The sequence below is a fragment of the Anser cygnoides genome, chromosome 12 (genome assembly GCF_040182565.1).
Source record: "Anser cygnoides isolate HZ-2024a breed goose chromosome 12, Taihu_goose_T2T_genome, whole genome shotgun sequence".
In the NCBI taxonomy this organism is placed as follows: domain Eukaryota; kingdom Metazoa; phylum Chordata; class Aves; order Anseriformes; family Anatidae; genus Anser; species Anser cygnoides.
Genome location: NC_089884.1, coordinates 1,860,891 through 1,882,416, shown reverse-complemented (window position 1 = coordinate 1,882,416; position 21,526 = coordinate 1,860,891). Strand labels below are relative to the sequence as shown.

The 21,526-nt window shown below is 67.5% G+C and overlaps 4 protein-coding genes across 9 annotated transcripts; 1 reads left to right on the top strand and 3 right to left on the bottom strand.

The window, feature by feature from the left end:
- Positions 1 to 298: 298 nt before the first annotated feature.
- On the bottom strand, positions 299 to 3,598 carry MVD (mevalonate diphosphate decarboxylase). The gene is made up of 10 exons (XM_067004219.1): positions 3,443 to 3,598; positions 2,343 to 2,413; positions 2,121 to 2,235; positions 1,902 to 2,042; positions 1,596 to 1,795; positions 1,409 to 1,483; positions 1,091 to 1,309; positions 866 to 981; positions 642 to 750; positions 299 to 526 (listed from the first exon to the last, which is right to left on the bottom strand). Exons 1-10 carry the CDS (start codon positions 3,510 to 3,512, stop codon positions 446 to 448), a joined length of 1,197 nt encoding a protein of 398 aa, XP_066860320.1. The 5' UTR covers positions 3,513 to 3,598; the 3' UTR covers positions 299 to 445.
- A 1,960-nt stretch (positions 3,599 to 5,558) lies between these two features.
- Positions 5,559 to 8,110, bottom strand: SNAI3 (snail family transcriptional repressor 3). Of its 2 annotated transcripts, XM_067004223.1 has the most exons (4): positions 7,951 to 8,110; positions 7,133 to 7,374; positions 6,272 to 6,685; positions 5,559 to 6,054 (listed from the first exon to the last, which is right to left on the bottom strand). In XM_067004223.1, exons 2-4 carry the CDS (start codon positions 7,281 to 7,283, stop codon positions 5,873 to 5,875), a joined length of 747 nt encoding a protein of 248 aa, XP_066860324.1. In that variant the 5' UTR covers positions 7,284 to 7,374; positions 7,951 to 8,110; the 3' UTR covers positions 5,559 to 5,872. The 2 variants fall into 2 exon arrangements, with proteins under 2 accessions (XP_066860324.1, XP_047931123.2); XM_048075166.2 differs by having other exon boundaries at positions 7,133 to 8,103.
- Positions 8,111 to 8,509: 399 nt separating this feature from the next.
- RNF166 (ring finger protein 166) lies at positions 8,510 to 16,744 on the bottom strand. Of its 4 annotated transcripts, XM_067004220.1 has the most exons (7): positions 16,574 to 16,744; positions 14,151 to 14,307; positions 13,199 to 13,311; positions 12,852 to 12,966; positions 12,311 to 12,418; positions 11,350 to 11,602; positions 8,510 to 11,177 (listed from the first exon to the last, which is right to left on the bottom strand). In XM_067004220.1, the coding sequence occupies exons 1-6, from the start codon at positions 16,727 to 16,729 to the stop codon at positions 11,385 to 11,387; spliced, it is 867 nt and encodes a 288-aa protein (XP_066860321.1). In that variant the 5' UTR covers positions 16,730 to 16,744; the 3' UTR covers positions 8,510 to 11,177; positions 11,350 to 11,384. The 4 variants fall into 4 exon arrangements, with proteins under 4 accessions (XP_066860321.1, XP_066860322.1, XP_066860323.1 ...); XM_067004221.1 differs by having other exon boundaries at positions 8,510 to 11,602; positions 16,533 to 16,744; XM_067004222.1 differs by having other exon boundaries at positions 8,510 to 11,602; positions 16,574 to 16,590.
- Positions 16,745 to 21,250, top strand: CTU2 (cytosolic thiouridylase subunit 2). 2 transcript variants are annotated; one of them, XM_067004217.1, is made up of 15 exons: positions 16,745 to 16,895; positions 17,006 to 17,080; positions 18,556 to 18,634; positions 18,706 to 18,765; positions 18,850 to 18,910; positions 19,008 to 19,117; positions 19,211 to 19,500; positions 19,572 to 19,707; positions 19,803 to 19,934; positions 20,052 to 20,143; positions 20,214 to 20,305; positions 20,393 to 20,444; positions 20,579 to 20,645; positions 20,732 to 20,790; positions 20,878 to 21,250. In XM_067004217.1, the coding sequence occupies exons 1-15, from the start codon at positions 16,810 to 16,812 to the stop codon at positions 20,945 to 20,947; spliced, it is 1,461 nt and encodes a 486-aa protein (XP_066860318.1). In that variant the 5' UTR covers positions 16,745 to 16,809; the 3' UTR covers positions 20,948 to 21,250. The 2 variants fall into 2 exon arrangements, with proteins under 2 accessions (XP_066860318.1, XP_066860319.1); XM_067004218.1 differs by lacking the exon at positions 17,006 to 17,080 and having other exon boundaries at positions 16,777 to 16,895.
- The last annotated feature ends 276 nt before the right edge of the window (positions 21,251 to 21,526 follow it).

Sequence of the window (21,526 nt, the reverse complement as noted above, 5' to 3'; positions counted from 1 at the left end):
GGCCACGCCCCTACCGTTAGGCCATGCCCCTTTCCGATAGGCCACGCCCCTTTCCCATAAGCCACGCCCCTTTCCCATAAGCCACGCCCCTACCGTTAGGCCACGCCCCTTTCCGATAGGCCACGCCCCTTTCCCATAAGCCACGCCCCCTACCGATAGGCCACGCCCCCTGCCGATAGGCCCCGCCCCTTGTGTCCTCCCCCCCCCCCCCCAGGACCCCACTGGGGGTCCCTGGGGACCACGGGGGGGGGGGGGGGTCGCGTCCCGAGCGCCCCCCAGCAGCGCACACCGACACGGCTGCAGCCCACAACGCTCTATTTGCTCAAAAAGGGTCAAAATCAGGTCCCGGAGGGGCTCTACGCCCCCTCCCCCCCCCCATGGCGGGGGTCCCCAGCGGGGGGTGCCCCCCCATGGGTGTCACCGGTGTCCCCCCCCCCGCCGGTGCTCAGGCCGTGCGTCGGGGCAGCCCGTCCGCGCCCAGGAGGTGCTGGTCGGGGTCCCGCAGGAGCTGGGGGCCGGGGCCGGGCTGTGGGGACAACGGGGGGGGGGCATCAGGGGGCGAGGCGGGCACCGGGACGGCGGGGGGGGGTCCCCATAACGGGGCTGGGGTCCTGCCCCCCCCCCCCCCGTCCTGCCCGTACCTTGGTGTGCAGGATGTACCGCACGGCTCCCGGCACCGGCTCCGCCACCACGGCCGCCGCCAGCTCCTCCGGCAGCGCCGCCGTGCCCACCGGCAGCCCCCGCAGGAACCTGCGGCACGGCCGGCGCTCAGCACCGCGGCGGGGCGGGGGGGCTCGTCGCCAGCCCCCGGCCCGGTCCCGGTACCGGTGATGGAGGTTTTCGGGGGGGGGGGGGTGACCCTTACCGGTCCCCGTTGGAGGCGGGCGGGAAGCTGCGCCTCACCACCGCCACGAACTCGTCCACCGTGTCCTCCAGCGCGAAGATGACGGCGTTGGGGCCGGCGTCGAAGGTGTAGGCCACCTGCCCCGGGGCAGGGACGAGGTCAGTGGCCAGGATGGGACCCTCGGGGCCGGTAGGGACGCGGTCAGCACCGCCGCGCCGTGCCGGGACCCCCGGGTCCGCCCCGTACCTTGGTGCGGCCGTGGTGGGCGTTGTAGCGGTGCGCCAGGGCGATGATGGCCCGCGAGACGTCGTTGAGGTAGAAGATGGGGGGGAAGGTGTCGAGGCAGGTGGCGTGGAACTGGTTGCTGTCCTGCATGGTGAGCTGCCCGAACCCCTCGAAGTCCCGCTCCTGGATGTGCCGCGCCATGCGGGACAGCCGCTCCGGCACCACCGCCTCCGCGCGGTACTGGGGGCACAGCGCGGTCACCTCGGGGACACGCGGCCCCCCCTTGGGACCCGAATCCCCCAACCCTGAGCCCCTTGGCTGAGCCCTTCCGCCCCCTACCTTCAGCAAGGGGCTGGTGTCCACGCTGCTCTGCATCCCCGCCGTGCTGCCCACCGCCTTCTTCTCCCCGCTGACCTGCGCGGGGACGGGGACCATGAGCCACGGGCACCCCACGGCGGGTGGGAGGGGGCAGGTGCCAGCCCCGCGCGGCACCCCCCCCCCAGGTCCCCAAAACCAACCCCCTCACCACCAGGATGAGGACGCGCAGCTCCGGCCAGTGCGTCTCGGGGGCCAGCTGCTGCGCCACGCTGTCCCTGCCGTCCGGCCGCTCGCCGCGGTGCCACTGCACGAAGCCCCCCAGCATGCTGCGGCAGGCGCTGCCCGAGCCGCGCCGCGCCACCTCCGACAGCTCGCCCTCCACGCCGTACAGCCGCGCCAGCGCCGACACTGCGGGGATGTGGGGAGGGTCAGCAGGGACGCCGTGCCGTCCCCGCTGTCCCCTCCCCGGGCACGGCAAGGGGACGGGGCGGCGGCGTTGTCCCCGCTCACCCACCCAGGCAGGCGTAGCCGGCGGCCGAGGACGCCAGCCCGGCGGCGGTGGGGAAGTTGTTCTCGGAGGCGACGTGGACTTTGTAGGAGAGGTTCAGCGGGGACGCGTCCTCGTCACCGCGGCGTTTGCGGGCCAGGCGCCGCACTGTGAGGTGACAGGGTGGGAAGGGTGAGGGGGGGGGCACAAGGACGTCCCTCCGTGCCCCCCTCCCCAAATACTCACCCTCCCGCAGGCAGGCCTGCAGCCGGGGCTGCGCCGCGTCCACCTCCTCCCCGTTCAGCCACAGCCGGTCCTCGGTGAAGTCCCGGCTGGCGGCGGCCGTGGTGGTGGTCCTCAGCTGTGCGGGACGGGGCTGAGCCAGGGGGGCCGGCCCAGCCCCGCTGCGGGGGTTTTGGGGGCAGCGGCCCCCCGGTGCTGGGGGTGGGGACGCGGCCCCGCACCAACCTGGTCCTGGTGCAGCGTGACGCTGAGGGACGAGTTGATGGGCAGGATCAGGTCGGTGTCGCGCTTGCCCCCTGTAAGAGAGGTGGAGGTGGCACGGTGTGGAACGGCACGGCTTGGTACCGCTCAGCTTGGCGTGGCATGGTATGGCACAGCTTGGCATGGCACGGTATGGCTTGGTACGGTATGGTACAGCTTGGTATGGCATGGCTTGGTATGGTATAGCTTGACATCGCACAGCGTGGCACTGTACTTAGCATGGCACGGCACAGCTTGGTACGGCACGGCATGGCATTGCACAGCGTGGCACTGCTCAGCATGGCACGGCACAGCTCGGCACAGCGTGGCGCTGCTTGGCGTGGCATGGTACGGCTTGGTACGGTACAGCTTGGCATTGCACAGCGTGGCACTGCATGGCATGGCACTACTTGCAGTGGCTTGGTATGGCTTGGTTTGGCATTGCACAGCGTAGCACGGCACAGAACGGCTCGGCACGGCACACCGTACTGCCCGGTATGGCACAACACAGCACAGCACGGCTCAGCACCACTTGGCACGGCACAGCACGGCTCAGCACAGCTTGCCATACTGCCTGGTATGGCACAACACGGCATGGCACGGCTCGGCACGGCTCGGCACAGCATGCTATACTGCCTGATATAGCACAGCACGGCTCGGCACGGCTCGGCACAGCATGCTATACTGCCTGATATAGCACAGCACGGCTCGGCACGGCTCGGCACGGCTTGGCACGGCTCGGCACGGCTTGGCACAGTGTGTTATACTGCATAATATAGCACAGCACAGCTTGGCACGGCTCGGCACGGCTTGGCACGGCTCGGCACGGCTTGGCACGGCTCGGCACGGCTCGGCACAGCGTGCTATACTGCATAATATAGCACAGCACGGCTCGGCACGGCTTGGCACGGCTCGGCACGGCTTGGCACAGTGTGCTATACTGCCTGATATAGCACAGCACGGCTTGGCACGGCTCGGCACGGCTTGGCACAGCGTGCTATACTGCCTAATATAGCACAGCACGGCTCGGCACGGCACAACACGGCTCGGCACGGCTCGGCACGGCCCCCCCGCCCCGCACTCACAGTACTTGATGACGGCGATGTTGACGGGCGCCGTGCAGGTGACCACCGCCGGGCCCCGCTCCTCCGCCATCCCGCCGCGCTCCGAGCCCCGCGCCCGGCACCGCGCCGCCCCGCCCACCGCCGCTCGCGCGTGGCAGCCCCGCCCGCCATTGGCTGCAGCCGCAGCGGCCGGGCCCGGCCGACCAATGGCAGCGATCGGACCACGGAGAGGCCCCGCCTCCGACCCGCCCATCCCCGCCCCCTGACGGCATGAAGCCACGGGGAGAGGGCGGCGCCATCTTAGGGCCGGGAGGGCGGCGCGCATGCGGGGTGCGGCTGTGTCTGCGGCCTGTGCCACCAGTGCGACCAGTGACCATTTCCGGGTGCTCCCAGCGCCTCCCAGTGACACTGTCCCAGCGCCCCCAGTGTGCCATACCCCAGTGCCGCCTGTGCCCCATCCCTATACCCCAGTATCAGCACCAGTGTTCCCAGTTTGCTGTACTCCCAGTACTCCCAGTCCAACCAGTCCCCAGTGCTCCCAGTGTGCTCTGTGCCCCCTGTACTCCTACACCCCGCTTCTTCAGTGTTACTCCAGGTGCTCCCAGTGCATCCACGCTCCAGTGCTCCCAGTATCCCCATTGCCTAGTACCTCCATGCACCACCACTCCCAGTTATTCCAGTGCTCCCAGTGCCCCCAGTGCTCCTACTTACCCCAGCACCACCCCAGTACTCCCAGTACACCCAATATGCCAATGTTCCCAGAGCTTTCAGGGCCCCCAGTGCTCCCAGCATCCCAGCGCTCCCAGTTCCTACAGCACCTCCACGGCCCCCAGTGCTCCCAATCCACCAGTGCCTCAATGTCCTAGAACTCCTCCAGCGCTCCCAGTGCCCCCAGTGCCCCCAGCACCCCACCCCATAGGGCTGGCAAGCAGCGGGAGCCCCAGTATCCCCCAGCTGGGCCCCACCGGTGTCCCCCCCACCCTCCCGAGGGTATTTTTGTCCCCCGGCCGATCGCTCGCAGTGGAAAACATCCCGCACGTCCCCGTGCCCGGAGGTGACGGCAGGCACACGCCTGGCACGTGGGTGACACCGTGGGGACAGCCCTGCTGCTGGGGGTCCCCCCCCCCAAAAAAAAACCCACTGGGGACTGAGGGGGCAGCATCCCCCTTCCCCATAGTGGGGACATTTGGGGAACCCCTTTGCTGTCACAGCGGGGGCTCCCCGCTGGCACCCATGGGTGCTGGCAGGCGCAGCGGGGGCCATCCCGGGGTCCAAGCAGCCCCCGCCCCCCCCCACCCCCAGGATGTATAAGCATTTTCCATGGGCAAGGGGAAGGCACGCGGCTATTTTGGGGTGTGGGATTCTTTCCCCTGCCGCCGGGACAGGTGGGGGCCTGATTTAGCAGGGCTGGGCTGCAAATAGCACGGGGTGGATGCGCGGCTCCCTCCTGCTGGCACCCCCCCCAAAACCGTCCCCACCTCCTCCCCTCCCCTTCCCCAACCCACCAGGGTGACTGGGCTGTCCCCAACACTGGGGGGTGGGGGGTGGGGGTCCCACAGACCCCAGCCATCCCCCTGCTGGGGATGCTCAGGGACAATTTCGGGGTCCCTGGGGGGGTGCATGGGTACACAAGCCAGCGGTGTGTCCTGTCCCCCCCGCTCCTCCCCAAAATACTGCAGCATCCAGGCCAGAAGTCCCCTCCTGCACAGGGGGCTGGGGGTGACAGCCCCCAGGGGCACCCCGGAGCACACAGAGCCCCCGTGCTTGGGTTACATCCATGATCAGAAAAATACAATCTCCCTGCTCCTATTTTTAGGGCTTCCAAACAAAAAGTGGCCAGGGCACGCTGCTTGCACATGGCTTGCCCCCCACACCCCTCCACAGGACAGACCCCAGCCCAAAAAGCCACCGAGTCCCCGGTTTTGGGGCTCGAGGCCAGCCGGGGACACATCCATGGGGACACAGTGGCGTCCCCGTGACCCAGGCAGGGGAGGCGAGATGGGGAGGAGGGTGCCCCGGGTGGGCAGCCCCGGGTGGATCCTGCCCCGTGAGGCCACGCACGACGGGACCAGATGCTCTGGTGCTGCGGGGACACGATGCCAAGCAGCACGGCAGCGACAAGGGACAGCCTCGCCACTCACACCCGCGGTGCCCAGCTCCGCTTTTAATGACTCCGCAGACGAAAGCCCAACAACCCTCCCTGGTGCCCGCAGCACTCGGCGGGGGGGCACAACCAAGAGGTTCCTCCAGGCCTGGGGGGCTTTTGGGGAGCGGCACGGGGCTCCGGTGACGTGCAGGGGCCATCCAGGCAGCGCTGCGTGATGCTCTCCGGTCCTTCTTTGGGGCACAGCATGGCACGGTGCAGCATGGCATGGCACGGTGAAGTATGACCCGGTGTGGCACGGCACGGTGCAGTGCTCGCTGCCTTCTCCGGGTGCAGGGTGGGGGGGCTCAGGCCGCCCCGCAGCACCCCCCGTCCTCGTGCCGTGCCAGCAGCGACATGCGGGAGAAGGTCCTGGCGCAGACGCGGCACCGGTACTTCTTGACACCCGAGTGGGTCTGGAGGTGGGCGCGGAGGTTGGAGCGGTCGGCGAAGGCACGGCTGCAGTGGGGGCAGGCGTAGGGCTTCTCCCCTGTGGGACACCCGCTCAGGAACCCACAGTCCCACATCCCACCCCAGACCCCCCCCCCCCCCCCGTGCACAGCCCCGGGATGCTCCGTGGGGATGCTGGGTGTTGGGAGCCCGCACCCGCGGAGCTTTGTGCACGAGGGGAAACTGAGGCAGGGGACTAGGGGATGGGGATGGCAGAAGCAGTGAGCAACTGGGCTGGGGGGGGGGAATATCCTTACCTGTGTGGGTGCGGAGGTGGCCCTGCAGCAGCCAGGGCCGGGAGAAAGCTTTGCCACAGAGGCCGCAGACGCAGGGCAGGGTGTGGGTGCGGATGTGCATCTTCAGGGCGCCCAGGCTGGCGTACGCCCTGGCGCAGCGCGCGCAGCTGAACCAGCGCCGGGGCGGCCCCGGGAAGGGGCGGCAGGGCCTGGGGACCCCCGCCTCGGCCGCCCCCCCGAGCCGGTTGAGGGTCTGGTTGTCCTTCAGGGGGGTGCCCGGGCTGCGGGTGCCTGCGGGGTCCGGGGGGCTCTTGGTGTTGGGGGGCAGCGGGAGGGAGAGGCGGGCGAGGAGGCGGCCGTGGTCTGGCAGGCGGGTGGTGGAGGGGGGTGCGGGGCTGAGCACCCCCCCGCAGGAGGAGCACGAGCCATCGAGTTCTGGGGGGGGCAAGGCAAGGGGTGAAGGGTGGGGGCTGTCCTGGTCACCAGACCCCCCCCCAGGGTTATCCCTGGCTGGGGCTCATCCACACCCAGTCCCCCCCACCCTGGTGCCCACCCCTATGCACTGCAAAACTGGCCAGAAATGGTCCTTCCCCCCCCCCCCCAAAAAAAAAAAAAAAACAGGAATGGGGATGCCACAGGCACCCCCAGCACATCTGGGGCTGGATGTACCAAAAACCTGGGTGTCCCCTGGGGCACCATGGCACCCAGCAACCAGCTCCAGCCCCCCCAAATTAGCACGGGGACCCCCATGCGGGTGGGGAGGACGGGGTACGTTGGCGGGGAGGGTCCTGCGAACCCACCCCTGGGAATTCCCCCCCCCCCCCCCCCTCCCCAGGCACCAATTCGGATCCGGGGTCCCGGGGGTCCCCAGGGCAGCCTTACCACGGGCGTCGAGCCGGCCGTAGTTGGGGACGCGGGTGCTGGAGGGCTTCTTCACCAGGAAGGAGCGGGGCATGGCGGGGCCAGCAGGCGAGCTCCGTGTCCCCCCCGTTGTGTCCCCCGCCGTGTCCCCGCGGGCGCCAGCAGGTGCCATAAGGCCCCGGGCTCATTAGCATGGGCAGCCCCCGGGGAGCCCCGGGGCCAACCGCTGCCCGAGGGCTGGCCTTGGCCGCCAGCACGCCCCGCTGCAGGTGCAAGGGACCGTGGTGGGGACAGCCCCGTCCCCCTGGCAAGGCCACCCTACACGTCCCAGGGATGGGATCCCACCGCCCACAGCATCCCCCTGGGTCACAGCGGGCATTGCCCCTGCGTTAGGGCACAGCCTCGGTTTGTGGGGACCCCCCCTCGCCCTGGGTGCCCCTTCTCCCTGCACGGGTCCCCGTGGCAAACCTCACAGGGGCTGTTTGGAGAAGGGTCGGTGAGCAGATAAGGTGGCCACTCAATGTTATCAGCCCTGGCCATTGTGTCCCCGAGTCATTTATTACCCCAGGGGTGATAGCTGGGGGGGGGGGACACGTGTGCTGGGGCAGGAGCCACGCTCTGTGGTTCTGCGAGGCCAGAGGCAGCCCCAGCACATGGGCGATGCAGAGCTCTCCGCTCCCCGCAAACACCGCTCCGAGTACCAGTTCACCCCAGTTTAACACCCACCACACCCCCAGGCAGCCCAGTGCGTGGCGCAGACCCCAAGCTCACCCCCCAGCGGGGAGCAGCCCTTGGGTCCAGCTCCATCCCTGGCCACCCCAATGACCCTGGGGGCTCACCGGTGAGGTCTCTCCTGCCTCCGGGAGCTGCAGCAACGCGTCTGGCCCGAGCAGGGCACGGGGCGAACCCTCGTGGGGCTGCACGCAGCCGGTGCCCGTGCCGGAGGAAGCGACTGGGCGAGAGGCAGCCCGTCCGCGCTGCGTCCCTGGGGAAACCCTGCCGGCTGCGGGGGCGCGGAGCCAGGACCCCTCCCCGGGACACCCGGAGCAGGGACACCCGCTGCTGCGCTGCCCTGGCCTGCGCCCAGCAGGGCTCCGGGGACGGCGCGCGGTGCCAGCCACGGGGACAGCACCTCCCGCGTGCTCCTGCGGGCGCCAGGACCCGCTGCCAGCGCCGGGTGTGCAGTCACGGGGCTCCCGTGGGGTAGGGCGATGTGACGGCACCGCCAAACCCTGCCATTAACAGCAGCGGTTAACGAGGCAGGGGACGGGGCCATAAAAACGGAGGGAGCAGCCCAGGTAAGGGACCTCGGTGGCGTGCACCCCCCCAGCCCCGTCCCAGCGGACCCGAGTGCTCCCCGCTGAGCCTGGGTCCCCCGCGGAGCACAGAGCGCACACCGTGGATGAAACCGCCTTTATTGAGAAAAATGGCTTGCTACAAATACATCGTTGATTTTTCTTTTTTTTTTTTTCTTCTTCTTCTTCAAAAAACCGGTACGTCTCATTAAAAGTTCTAGTCCTTATGCAAAAAGTCGGGGGGAGCACTAACGAGCACAGCCGGCGGCGCACCCAGAGCCCCGGCAGGGTCAGACCCAGCCCCACGCCAAGGGGGCGAGAGGCAGGAGCTGCCTGCACAGCCTTAAAGTGCTTTACGAAAGCAGCCGTTGCTGCCCCTGCTCTGACACTTCTGGGGCAAGAAAGAAGAGGAGGAGGGAGACAGAGGCATTCACGGTGCTGTCCCAAATCCTCCGGTGCAGGTAGCACGAGCTCCATGGAGAGCAGCGCGGACCAGAGACCTCTAACCTGAGAGTCCCAGCCAAAGAGGGGACGGGCAAACCCAGCTGGGTCCCTTCCAGACGCCCCTGCTCCGTCCCACTGGGAGCAGGGGAAGCCCCCAGGCTGGGCAGGTGCTGAGGACGCGGTGCTGGTAAGGGAAGACCCCGTTCCTCCCTGCTCCAGGGAGGGAGCAGAGCAGCCCCAGCCCTTTCCCCGGGGGCAGTGAGTGCTGCCCTCTGCCAGGGGAGCAGACGGTCTCCGTGCCTGCCCCAAAGGGCTGCCAGCGGCACAGGGGAGCCTGAGGACCCCAAAACAGGAGCCCGAGGACCCCAAAACACTCAGTACTACTTACAGTAAAAAGACAGTATTGCTAGAGCAGAGCTGGAGGGAGCCAGGACTCGGATGAACCACGAAAGGATGCTTCTCTGAGCGGGGATGAGGACGGCAGGCGAGCCCGGGGCACGCCAGAGGCACAGGCACCCCGCAGCCCCAGGGCACAGCAGTGGCACGTCCCAGCAGCACCCCGACCTTTAGGAGGACGCTGGGGTGCAGCCCCGGACAGGCACCTTGGGGTCCCCCGAAGCATCCCTTCAGTGCACGGGGTGGGGGGCTGCTGCCCTCCTGAGCGCTGCCCAGCCCAGGTGTGCAGATGTCACCTCACTGCCCCCATATGGGTAAGTCCCCGTGAGCCTTGGTCCCCTTGTTGGTGCCATCCCAAAGGGCGGCAGGGTGCCTGGGCACCGCGCGGGGACTGCGCAGACACGGCACCGTGCTTTGCAGCTGCTTTCTGCCACGTTTGGTACGGGGACGCCACGGCACATCCCTCAGATCAGCATCTGCCCGGACGTGCCCCATGCCCGGGGAGAGGGACACGCAGTCCCGCGATCCCATTTCGGGGGACAAGACGCTCTGCGTTAGGCATCCCGCACAGCCCCGCGTCCCCACGCGCCCGTGGGACAGGCACAGCACCGTCCGGCAGCACCGAGCCCGCAGCTGCCCTCCGGATCTCGCTCACGGCCACGTCCAGGGACATCGCAGAGCAGCCCTGCCTGCAAGGGTTAGCGCTGCTGCCGCGGGAGCCAGGGGCTGGAAGCCGCTCGGTGAAATCCTTTCCTGCCACGCTCGATCTCCGTGGCCAAGGGCTTCCAGTAGCGCTGCAGTTTTGGAGGAAAAAATCAAACTTGGGTGATTCCCAGCAGAGCTTGTGCAAGCCCGGCGGGCTGAGCCCCTTGTTCCTGGCTCTCAAGCAGCGCTTCTTGTTTAATTACAAGCGTCTGAGGGATCAGCCGGCAGAGAGAGGAAGGAAATCCAGCCCTCAGCGTTACGCCAGCGCTCAGAGCCCAGAGCCCTGCCAGGAGCCAGCTACGAAGAGCTGCTCCAGCCGCCGAGCCCGGCGAGAACCCGCAGAGCCCGGCCACGGGTTAGCAGCTCGGGGACTGCAGCGGAGCAAGCGGCTCTTGGAGGACACAAAGGGGGCTGCTTGTCCTCCACGAGGCAGCTCTCGGCGCGCCGCTGCCCGCTCCCCTTCCCGCGGAGGAGCCGTGGGGCTGGCGGTGCTGAGCGACAAGGTGCTGGCCACCAGCCGCAGAGAGAAGCTGCCAGCAGACGGGGGACAGCCCGGAGGTGACGGAGGAGGAAACGTGCGCGCTTGCCGTGGCCCGGGCAGAGTCCCACCTGCGGGCCCAGGGTCCAGCTCCTCTCCCCCATCCAATTTCAAATCCACAGCGTGTTTGGTTTTCATTTTAGAGTGTTTTTTTTTTTTGTGTTTTTAAAAATATACTTTCTTAATAATGTTCCATAAAAATACTCTCGTCCCCGGCGACGGATATTGCAGTGTAAAGAGTAACGGCTTCTGTTCCCGCTCTACAAAACGTGGAAAAGGCATCACGCCGGTTCGTATAGAAAAATGCAAGGACGCAGTTATCACAAGAGCCGGTACAAAACGAGGAGGGTGGGAGTTCTGGGAGTTTCACTGGGCGTCCGGACAGTCCACGGCTCCGAACCCGCTGCTCCCACGGGGCTCACGAGGGCAAAAGTCTTGCTCCGGGCTGCAGCCCAGCCTGCTCCTGGGCTGTCCTGCGGGAAAAGGAGGCAGCTCCCTCCTGCCTGCAGCGTGGGGGACGGGACAGACCGGCGGCTCCAGAAATAACCTCGTAGGGTTTAAAAAAACAAAACAAAACAAAACCGCTCCGTGCTGTTCTCTTCCTTTTCAGAAAAGGACGTGGATGGGTGTAGTTTAGAACGAGGGCGCTTCTGCATAAAACGCATCGCAGTTTTACGTGCCTATCGAACTGCAACAAAGAGCATGAAGACGAATGGTGCCAAAAAGCATCTAATAATAAATAGATCTGGGTACAGGTATACGCTCCGGATACGGATACGAGATGCTGAGCTGAGGAAGGATCCCAGCCCTTCGGCACGGACGCCTCTCTCCTCCCGGCAGCGATGTCTCTGCTCACTCACCGCTCCACCGTGACGCCGACGCGCCTCCACCTTCTTCACGGAGGTGGGATCAGCCCGGAGAGAAGAGGGAAGAGAGGCGGTGGGTCCCGGGGGGGCCACGAGCTCCGTGCCTCCCCAGCAGGAAGGTCGAGTGTGCAAAAGGGGCGCGAGAGGGGGTCCGAAGCGAAGAGAAGCTCCGCAGCAGCCCTCAGTTCTCGGAGAGAGACAGAGCCAGAGCAGCCTGCAGTGCTGCCTCCTCGTCGATGTTGTAGTCCTAAAAAAAGAAGGGTTGGTCAGGAGAGCTGCCTGCTGGCAGACAGGGCCGCGAGGTCCCAGGAACACCGCGCTCTTTGGGGTACCCCGTATTTGTGCCCCAGTCCCCCTCCTGCCTGGGTCAAACCTCCTGACGTCGCCCCTGCCCTCAGACCCGGCAGCAGGCAGGGATGAAACGGAGCTACCTGAGAAACCAGGGCCAAAGGCAAAGCTCTCTGCAGGGCCGCAGGCTTCTCTAGCACCCCAGGCAGGTTACACGACATTAATCACTTCCTGAGCTGCGGGTACTTCTCCGTAAATAGTCGGAGGTTCCTTTTTCTGAAATCTTAACTAACTAATCCGGGAGGCTAACAAAATCACCCGCCGGGCCCTGCGAGGCTGCAGGATCGCACCCCTACCACACACAGAGGGGCTGCAGCCCCGGGAGGACGACCCCTGCACTCCTCTCCTCGTGTTTCCCCACGCGAAGCCTCAAAGAAAAGGGTTTTTGTGTTACAGTTCCTCAGGGAAAGAGCTTAACGGAGCACATGGAAAAAAAAAAAACATCTTCAGAGAGAGAGATAACGTTTCTCTGCTCCTCCTGGGATGATTTTTTTCTGGGTATGTGCCTGACAGCGAGCAGCTTGAACACCCAGGAGCTCTGCCAAGCTCTACGCGCGGTGTGTGGGACACGGGGAAGGTGACTGCTCCGCTTCGCAGCCATACTCACCACGAAGGTGTCGTAGGAAAACTTGTGCCTGTGGAGGAGGTGCTGGAGGAAGTTGGCGCTCTTGTAGCTGGGGTCCCCCCAGGGCATGGCCGAGCACACCGGGCACACCTGCGGAGGGCAAGGACAGGGGAACGGTGACCCGTGGGCACAGCCCCCACCTCCAGCTCCCCCGGGGTGCTTTGCCGTGCGGGTACAACACGTGCACAAAGCCTTCGGCGCGTGGCCAGGCTGCTTTTAGCTTGCTAACAAGTTAAATGCGTGTGTACGAGCACCTCTGCGATGACCCCAGAGCTGCGAGCTCCCCACCTCAGCAGGGGTGGGGAGAGCAAGCCCAGAGCCAGCGGGTCGCAGGCACAGCGGGACTGAGGTGGCTCGTTCCATCAAAAAGATTTAAAACCAACGAAACCAACTCGAAACCCAGCTGTGCTTTCCGTCCAGCAGCAGCTCCGCGTGCTGGTGGCACAGGATGCAGGATCTAGTATCGTATATTTGGATTTCCAGGGGTTACCCCCCACCCCAGACCCGCCCCAGCCCCGCTCACCACTTTGTTGGGGTCGTTGCGGTGGTTCTCCATGCAGTGCTTCACCAGCTCCTGCTGGTCCAGGTTCCGGGCCCCGCAGTACGGGCACACGAACGTGGAGCGATTGGGAATATTGCTGCAGGGAGCGAGGACAAGCTCAGACCCCTGCGAAGGGCCGGGATCGACTCCTTCCAACCTCACCCAGCCCACCCCTGATGCCCCCCTTTCTGCTCTCTCCCCCCTGCCCACGGGAGAAGGCAGACCAGACCATTCCCACCCCAGCCCACGCTTGGATTTTAGGGCTTCTAGTGAGGATGGATGGGAACGTCCGCGCGGTTTGCACTTCCCTACGCACCACACCACAGTACCTGGGGATAGGCTGGGACGTGGGGACAACGGGGACGAACTTGGGGCAGTTGGCCATCTGCTCCTGCACCTTCGCACAGGACGAGACGTGAGACCGCATTTTGGCTAGGGTCACCTGGAGAAAAAGGAGAGAAGAAATGTCCTGAGGTTACAGGAACGCCTCCCCCTGCCAGGCACAGCACCGGAGCCTCACGCAGCACCGGAGCCTTTGCACGCCCGAACCAGGGCATTTTTGCCACGCTTTGGCCGACCAACATCAGAGCAAACTCTGGTCTGCAGAGGACGACCCATGTCGGTGTGGAAATGCTGCACAGCCCCTCCCTCCTTGCAGGACAGGGAGATTTGGGGTTGCACGCTCCCTGCACGAGTCCCCAGGGTTCGTACACAAGAAGTCAGCCGGGCTGCGTTACTGCAGCGCTAGCTCCGTTTTCCTTCCCAAAAGAGGAACTGCTGACAGGCGCTAACCCCACGCTGCTCCGGCACCACCACGGGGGAACGTTTCTGGGCCCCAGCCAGGCAGTTACAGGAAAATCCCCAAAGTTAACGGAAGGCAGAGAGGGCAACAACCCAGCCCGTGGAGGCGCACCATGAATCACAGCATTACAGCCGGCCCCAGAAGCGCCCCAGACCAAACCGCCCCGGGCCACGTCTGTTCCCAGCTGCTGGGATCACAGCACCTTGAGCAAGACCCAAGTCCTCACCCTCGCTGGGAGCAGCAGAGCTGGTTTGTCTCGGCCTCTCCTTTGCTGCAGGAAAACCTCAGCGTGCGTTTGAAGGTCCCCACTAATAACACCTCCAGCCTGCAGCCGGGAAGGCGCTCCTCCAGCCCTGCACAGCCCCGCTCACCTCAGGCGGCAGCAGCCCTTCCCCCGGGGGCCACCAGGTCTTGCAGGACAATTTGGGGACGTGCTGAGCACGGGACGGGGACAGGCAGCCCCCCCTGCCCGCTTTTACCTTTTTGCTGCAGCCTCTGCAGGGGGCCTTGTAGGACGAGAGCTGCTTCTCCACGCTGGAGGCCTTCTCCACCTTCTTGGGGTCGAACGGCATGCGGCAGAGCGGGCAGAGCGGGGACGGCACCTGGAGGCAGGGCTGCAGGCACTCCCCGCAGAACCTGGGGGGCACGGAGAGAGCGGGGAGTGAGACCCCAGCGCCGGGGGGCAGGACGGGGGGGGGCTCCCAGGGACTCCTGCACGCCTCGGGCAGCCCCAAAACCCAGCGAGCAGTATCTGCGTGGGGAGGAACTGCCCCGGATGGCAGCTTGGGAGGGGGTGCGGGGGTCCCGGGGGCTCCAGAGGAGCCGTTCTGCTGCTCGTCCTCCGGCACCGCACGTGCAGCAGCCGCTTGGAGGCCGAGCTGCGAGCGGAGCGGCACAGATCGGAGCGGAGCCGAACAATAACGGCGCTGAGCACGCAGGCGGCGAGGAACAAAGCCGGCGAGGGAGACGGAGCGTTAGAGCCCGGCTCACCTCCTCCCGAGGTCCTGATGCTGGCAGGAGCACGGATGAGAAATCAGAGCGGCGGGGAGGGAGCGCACGAAGCCGCGCGGAGGGGAGGGCTGAGCGCCGTGCCACCTCCTTCCCCCGGTGCCACCTCCTTCCCTCCATCTCCTGCAGTCCCACGGCCCCCCCAAACTAAACTGCCACGGTGTCCCCGTCACCTCCCCAGCCCAGGTCACCGTAACGAGGGCACGGGGTGCTGCTGGCCTGGCCCCTGATGAACGGCAGCAAAGTGCTTCCCGGCATGGACGTCACCGCCGGGGCTCCCAGGTGGCCCCGTGACACACTTAGGGCCCCTGCTGCACGCAGTGTGTTTGGGGGGGGTTATTGCAGTGAGGGGTCCCCTCCTCCAGCTCCCTAACCCCCAAAAAGGCTGGGGAGGAGGACGGGTGAGGCCAGGCCGTGGCACCAAGCAAAGCCACGTCCTCGACGTGTGACCGGGGTGGCTCGGAAAGCAGCTGGAGAAGGGCACAGAGGTGGTGTCAGGGGAGGGCTGTGGTGATGGGTGCCCCCAGCTCCCTGTCGGGTGCACCCAGATCCTCGCTGTGTGCCCCCAGCTCCCCGTCACAGTGCCCCAAGCCCTCCTGCCCCACAGCAGCATATCCCCAGCACCGGTGGCCACGGCAGCTGGGGCACAGCTTGGCCACTGCGTGCTGCTGTGGGTGTTGGGATTTCCACCCTGAGACCCCCAACCAGAGGGGCTGGGGAGAGGAAGGAGCCTGGGGCACACCCCCGGGGCACCCCCTGCCTCCTCCTCTGCTCCAGGGGGGAGCAGCAGGCCTGGGGGGTGGGCGTAGGTTGGGAGGGGGGACCCCAATACTGGCTGAGGGCCCTGGTGGGGTACGAGACGTGGGATGGGATGGGGATGGGGATGGGGATGGGATGGGGATGGGGATGGGGATGGGGATGGGGATGGGGATGGGGATGGGGATGGGATGGGGATGGGGATGGGATGGGGATGGGGATGGGGATGGGGATGGGGATGGGGATGGGATGGGGATGGGGATGGGGATGGGGATGGGGATGGGGATGGGGATGGGATGGGGATGGGGATGGGAGGGGATGGGATGGGGATGGGATGGGGATGGGGATGGGGATGGGATGGGGATGGGATGGGGATGGGATGGGGATGGGGATGGGGATGGGGATGGGGATGGGGATGGGGATGGGGATGGGGATGGGATGGGGATGGGGATGGGGATGGGATCGGGATGGGGATGGGGATGGGGATGGGGATGGGATGGGGATGGGATGGGGATGGGGATGGGATGGGGATGGGGATGGGATGGGGATGGGGATGGGATGGGGATGGGATGGGATGGGGATGGGATGGGGATGGGATGGGGATGGGATGGGATGGGGATGGGATGGGGATGGGGATGGGGATGGGGATGGGGATGGGGATGGGACGGGGATGGGGATGGGATGGGGATGGGATGGGGATGGGGATGGGATGGGGATGGGGATGGGGATGGGGATGGGATGGGGATGGGACGGGGATGGGGATGGGATGGGGATGGGGATGGGGATGGGATGGGGATGGGACGGGGATGGGGATGGGACAGGGATGGGACGGGGATGGGGATGGGGATGGGGACGGGGACCCCGGTTCCAGGCAGGGAGCCTAACGGGGTCCCAGCAGGGATTCAGGACGCAGGGCCCAGCGCCAGGCGATCCACGAGCTGTGCCACGAGCCCAATCCCCAGCCGGGAACCAGGACACGGCTCCCAAGCCCGGCTGAAGCCCGAGCTGGGGACCCCGATCCCCCGGTCCCCCCGGTCCCCCCGGTCCCCCCGTTACCCCCGCATCCCCCCGCATCCCCCCGGTGCCCCCCTCCTCACGTATGCCCGCATCCCGCGATGCCGACGGCGCGGTGGAAGACCTCCAGGCAGATGGGGCAGCTGAACTGCGCCTCCAGCGCCTCGGGGCCGCCGGGGGCCGGGGGGGGAGGCGGCGGCGGCGGCGGCGGCGGGGCCCGGGGGGGGCCGGGGGGGGCCGGGGGCCGCTGCGCCGCCGCCACCAGCAGGCTGCGGAACATGGCGGCGGCGTGACGTCACCGCGCCGCGCGTCACCGGGACGCGGCCGGGCGACGGGGCCGGGGCCGGGAACGGGGCCGCCATGTGCGAGGCGCCGGGAGGCTGCGGGGGGTGCGCGGTGGGATCCGCACCGGGACCGGCGCGGCGCCGTCCTGCCCCGGTGTGCAGGTGGGAGGCCCCCCCGGTCCCGGCCCCGGTGCCGGTGCCGGTGCCGGGGGCTCGGTTCGCTGCCCCCCCGTGCCCCCCCCCCCCCCTCCTGACAGCCCCGTGTCCCGCAGCCAGCCGCGGCCGTGCGTGAAGTGCGGGGAGGGCGCCGCCGCCGTCGTCATCCGCGTCGGGGATGGGTTCTGCCGGTGAGGGGACCGGGGGCCGGGGGGCTGGGGACCTGGGGACCGGGGACATCGGGGCTCGGGGACATCGGGGCTCGGGGGCGTGGGGCCAGGGGGCGTCGGGTCTGGGGCACGTGGGGACATCGGGGCTTGGGGACATGGGGACTGGGGACATGGGGTCTGGGGACATCGGGGCTTGGGGACATGGGGACATGGGGACCGGGGACATGGGGACCGGGGACATGGGGACCGGGGACATTGGGCTCGGGGGACATCTAGGCTTGGAGACATGGGGACTGGGGACATGGGGTCTGGGGACATCGGGGCTTGGGGACATGGGGACTGGGGACATTGGGCTCGGGGACATGGGGTCTGGGGGACATCGGGGCTTGGGGACATGGGGTCTGGGGGACAGCGGGGCTCAGGGACATGGGATCTGGGGACATCGGGGCTTGGGGACATGGGGACCGGGGACATGGGGTCTGGGGACATGGGGACCAGGGGACATGGGGTCTGGGGACAGGGGGACCAGGGGACATGGGGTCTGGGGACAGGGGGACCAGGGACATGGGGTCTGGGGACATCAGGGCTCAGGGACATGGGATCTGGGGACATTGGGCTCGGGGACATGGGGACCGGGGACATCGGGGCTCGGGGACATCGGGGCTCGGGGGCATGGGGTCAGGGGGCGTCGGGTCTGGGGCACGTGGGGACAGCGGGGCTCAGGGACATGGGGTCTGGGGGACATTGGGGCTTGGGGACATGGGGACCGGGGACATGGGGTCTGGGGACATGGGGACCGGGGGACATCGGGCTTGGTGACATGGGGACCACGGACATGGGGACCGGGGACATCGGGGCTCAGGGACATGGAGACTGGGGACATGGGGTCTGGGGACATCAGGGCTCAGGGACATGGGATCTGGGGACATTGGGCTCGGGGACATGGGGACCGGGGACATCGGGGCTCAGGGACATGGGGTCTGGGGGACATCGGGGCTTGGGGACATGGGGACTGGGGACATGGGGACCGGGGGACATCTAGGCTTGGAGACATGGGGACTGGGGACATGGGGTCTGGGGACAGGGGAACCAGGGGACATTTGGGCTTGGAGACATGGGGACTAGGGACATGGGGTCTGGGGACATCAGGGCTCAGGGACATGGGATCTGGGGACGTTGGGCTTGGGGACATGGGGACTGGCGACAGGGGGCCTGGGGGTCATGGCATCTGGGGACATCAGGGCTCAGGGACATGGGGTATGGGGACATTGGGCTCGGAGACATGGGGACCAAGGACATGGGGTCCAGGGACATGGGGTCTGGGGGACATCGGGCGTGGGGACATCAGGCTTGGGGACGTGGGGTCCGGGGACACGGTGACATCAGGGTCTGGGAACGTGGGGTCTGGGGGACATCAAGGTTCAGGGACATGGGGTCTGACGACATTGGGGCTTGGGAGCGTGGGTGCTCAGGGCCGTGCCACGGTGTCCCCGCAGTGCCTGTTTCCGCGAGTACTTCGTGCACAAGTTCCGCGCCATGCTGGGCAAGAACCGCGTCATCTTCCCCGGCGAGAAGGTACGGGGGGGACGCGGGGGGGTGCACGGCGGGCACCCCAAGGCTGGTGACTGTCCCCGTTGTCCCCGCAGGTGCTGCTGGCGCTGTCGGGCGGGCCGGCGTCCAGCGCCATGCTGCGGCAGGTACAGGAGGTGAGAGCGGGGCTGGGGGGGGGGGGCTCGGGGCTGGGGGGGCCGGGGGCGCAGCGCAGCCCGCTGACCCCGCTGCTGTGCCAGGGGCTGAGCCGCGAGACGGCCAAGAGGTTGCGCTTCGTGCCCGGCCTCGTCTACATCGATGGTAAGACACGGTCCTGTCCCCGTCCCCGTCCCCGCTGCGGGGCCGTGCCCCCCCCGGGGGTGCCCCCCTCGCCCACCCACGGGCGGTGTGCCCGCAGAGGGAGCGGTGTGCGGGCAGAGCCCGGAGCAGCGGGAGCAGAACCTGGCCCAAATGGAGGCCCTGCTGCAGGAGACCGGCTTCCCTTACTACCTGGCCTCGCTGGAGCAGGTAGGGACGTGCTGGGAACGAGGGGGGACACACAATGGGGACGGGGGGGGGGGACATGCCCGCCTCCACCCAGCGCCCCATCTCTGCCCGCAGGCCTTGGAGCTGCCTGGCTCGGTCCTGCGGCGGGGGCCGGGGGCGGCCGGCGAGCCCTGTCCCTCCTACAAGGTGGCCGTGGAGGGCTTCATCCAGCAGCGGCGGCAGGAGGCGGCCGACGGGGACGGCGACACCTCGCCCGCGGGGCTCAGCACCCAGCACGGACCCGGGGGGGACCTGGCAGCCCCCCGCGCCCGCCTGCCCGCTGCCGCCCTCACGGCGGAGCTGCTGCGGCTCTTCGAGGCGGTGGAGACGCTGACGGCCAAGGAGGAGCTGCTGCAGATGCTGCGGTGAGGGGCTGCTCCTGCCCGGCCGGCCGCGTGGCACCCGCGGGTCTGAGCCGGTGTCGCCGTGTCCCCAGGAGCCACCTCATCCTGCACACCGCCCGCACGCGGGGCTACCCCAAGGTGATGACGGGCGAGAGCTGCACCCGCGTGGCCGTCAAGCTCCTCACCAACCTGGCGCTGGGCCGTGGCGCCTTCCTCGCCGTGGACACGGTGAGCACACCCGAGGGGGCTGCTCTGCCGTCCGGGGGTGTCCCCAGCTCGGTGGCAGTCCCTCGGCAGCCACCCACCCACCCGCCCGCCTGCAGGGGTTTGTGGACGGCCGCCACGGCGACGTGACGCTGGTGCGGCCCATGCGGGAGTACATGGCCAAGGAGATCGCCTTCTACAACCACTTCTTCGGCGTCCCCACCGTCATCACGCCGCCCCTCAGCACCAAGGTAGGGGCGGCCCCCGTTCCCTTGCTCCCAGACAGATGCTATAGGGCAGGCGGGGGGGGCTGATTTGTAGGACCCCCCCCCCCATCCCACCCGTGCGCTCTCCGTTCCCTTCTCCAGCGCCGGGAGAAGACCAGCATCCACCGCCTGATGGAGAGCTTCCTCCTGGGGCTGCAGGTAGATTTCCCGTCCACCATCAGCACCGTCTACAGGTATGGCACCCCGGGGTGGGGGGGGGACACAGGCAGGGTGCCCCCGCTCACCCATTCTCCGTGGCCGCAGGACAGGTGAGAAGCTGAGCGCGGCTCCCGCCGAGGCAGGCAGCGAGCTCCAGCGCTGCCTGCTCTGCCTCTGCGCCCTGGACATCGCCGGGGGTGAGTGAGGGGCGTTGGGGGGGGCACAGAGGGGGGTGGCCGCGCACCCCGAGTGTACGACCATGCCCCTCCCTGTGGCTTTTGCAGAGGAGGAGCTGGCCCTGGAGCCCACGCTGGTCACGGAGGAGACGGGGAACGGGTGAGCGTGCGAGTGGTGGGATGCTGCGGCAGCGCTGGGGACACGGTGAAGGTGTTGGGGACGTGGTGCTGGCGCTGGGGACACGGTGCTGGCGCTGGGGACGCTGTCCCCACTCACCATCCCTCTCCCCGCAGGCCCGAGAGCAGAGCTGCCTTCATCCCACTGCTGTGCTACAGCTGCCGCCTCACCTTCAAGGAAATGGTGAGGCACCGGGGGTGACCCCCCCCGGGGACCGGGGGGCTCACTGGGGACGGGGCTCCTGTCCCCACCGTCCCGCTGTCCCGCAGGGCTCCCCCGCCACGCTGCCGCCCTACGTGCGCGCCGAAGCCCAGCACAGGAGCTGCAGGTAGGGGATGGATGGGGAAGGGGTTCCCCCCTTCCTGGGGGGGGCAGCGCACCCGCAGGGCCCCCACACCGGGTCTGTCGCTCGCAGGGCACGGATGAAGGAGCAGATCCAGGAATTCCTGCTGGAGGACGACGAGGAGGAGCCCGGGGCGAGCTGACGGGGCCGGGGGCAGCTGGGGGGGGGTGCAGAGCCCCAGCCTGCTGGGGTTGGGGGTCCTGTGGGGTCAGGGGGGTACTGGAGCCACTCAACCAGCCATGGTGACACCTGGCACCCAAACAGCTGTTTTTACACCCAAATTAACTTTTTATAAGAGCAGGGGGCCAAGGAGACCTTGGGTGCCTATTTTGGGGGTGCTGGTACCCCCTGGGCATCACATCCCTGCTCCCACCCCCCCCAGAGATCCCCCCCACCCCCCACCCCGCGTGAGCTGGGGTGGTCTCAGCTTTGTTTTTATTAGATATCTGTATAAATAAACCATTTGAATTTAAAAAAAAAAAAAAAGTCACAAGTGTTTACAGTCCAGTTGGGGGGGGGTGCCCAGAGGGGAGGGTGTGCTGTGGCCCTGTGCTCCCCCGGTCTGGGGATGGGGGCTATTGCTTTAGAGTTCAACCTGGTTGCGGGGCTGGGGAGAGCAGGGAGGGGCCGGCTCCTGCCCCCCCACCCCCCCCGGCAGCCGGGGTGCCCTGTGGGTGCTGGACCAGCTCCTGGACCTCTCCCCCCCACCCCCCCAGGCACT

Excerpts from the sequence above, each read along its gene's own strand:
- RNF166 (XM_067004220.1), bottom strand. The coding sequence starts at position 16,729 with ATGTTCCGCAGCCTGCTGGTGGCGGCGGCGCAGCGGCCCCCGGCCCCC. Across the intron at positions 14,308-16,573 it reads GCTGCCCCATCTGCCTGGAG|GTTCTGCGGGGAGTGCCTGC; the intron begins GTCTTCCACCGC and ends CGTGCCCCCCAG. Across the intron at positions 11,603-12,310 it reads TTTCCTACGACACCTTCGTG|GACTACAACATCGACGAGGA; the intron begins GTGAGTATGGCT and ends TTCTTTTTTTAG.
- MVD (XM_067004219.1), bottom strand. The coding sequence starts at position 3,512 with ATGGCGGAGGAGCGGGGCCCGGCGGTGGTCACCTGCACGGCGCCCGTC. Across the intron at positions 1,484-1,595 it reads TGCGCGTCCTCATCCTGGTG|GTCAGCGGGGAGAAGAAGGC; the intron begins GTGAGGGGGTTG and ends GTCCCCGCGCAG. Across the intron at positions 527-641 it reads GGTACATCCTGCACACCAAG|CCCGGCCCCGGCCCCCAGCT; the intron begins GTACGGGCAGGA and ends TTGTCCCCACAG.
- CTU2 (XM_067004217.1), top strand. The coding sequence starts at position 16,810 with ATGTGCGAGGCGCCGGGAGGCTGCGGGGGGTGCGCGGTGGGATCCGCA. Across the intron at positions 18,911-19,007 it reads CGGCCTCGTCTACATCGATG|AGGGAGCGGTGTGCGGGCAG; the intron begins GTAAGACACGGT and ends GTGTGCCCGCAG. Across the intron at positions 19,708-19,802 it reads CCTTCCTCGCCGTGGACACG|GGGTTTGTGGACGGCCGCCA; the intron begins GTGAGCACACCC and ends GCCCGCCTGCAG.
- SNAI3 (XM_067004223.1), bottom strand. The coding sequence starts at position 7,283 with ATGGCACCTGCTGGCGCCCGCGGGGACACGGCGGGGGACACAACGGGG. Across the intron at positions 6,686-7,132 it reads CGGCCGGCTCGACGCCCGTG|AACTCGATGGCTCGTGCTCC; the intron begins GTAAGGCTGCCC and ends TGCCCCCCCCAG. Across the intron at positions 6,055-6,271 it reads CCACCTCCGCACCCACACAG|GGGAGAAGCCCTACGCCTGC; the intron begins GTAAGGATATTC and ends GGTGTCCCACAG.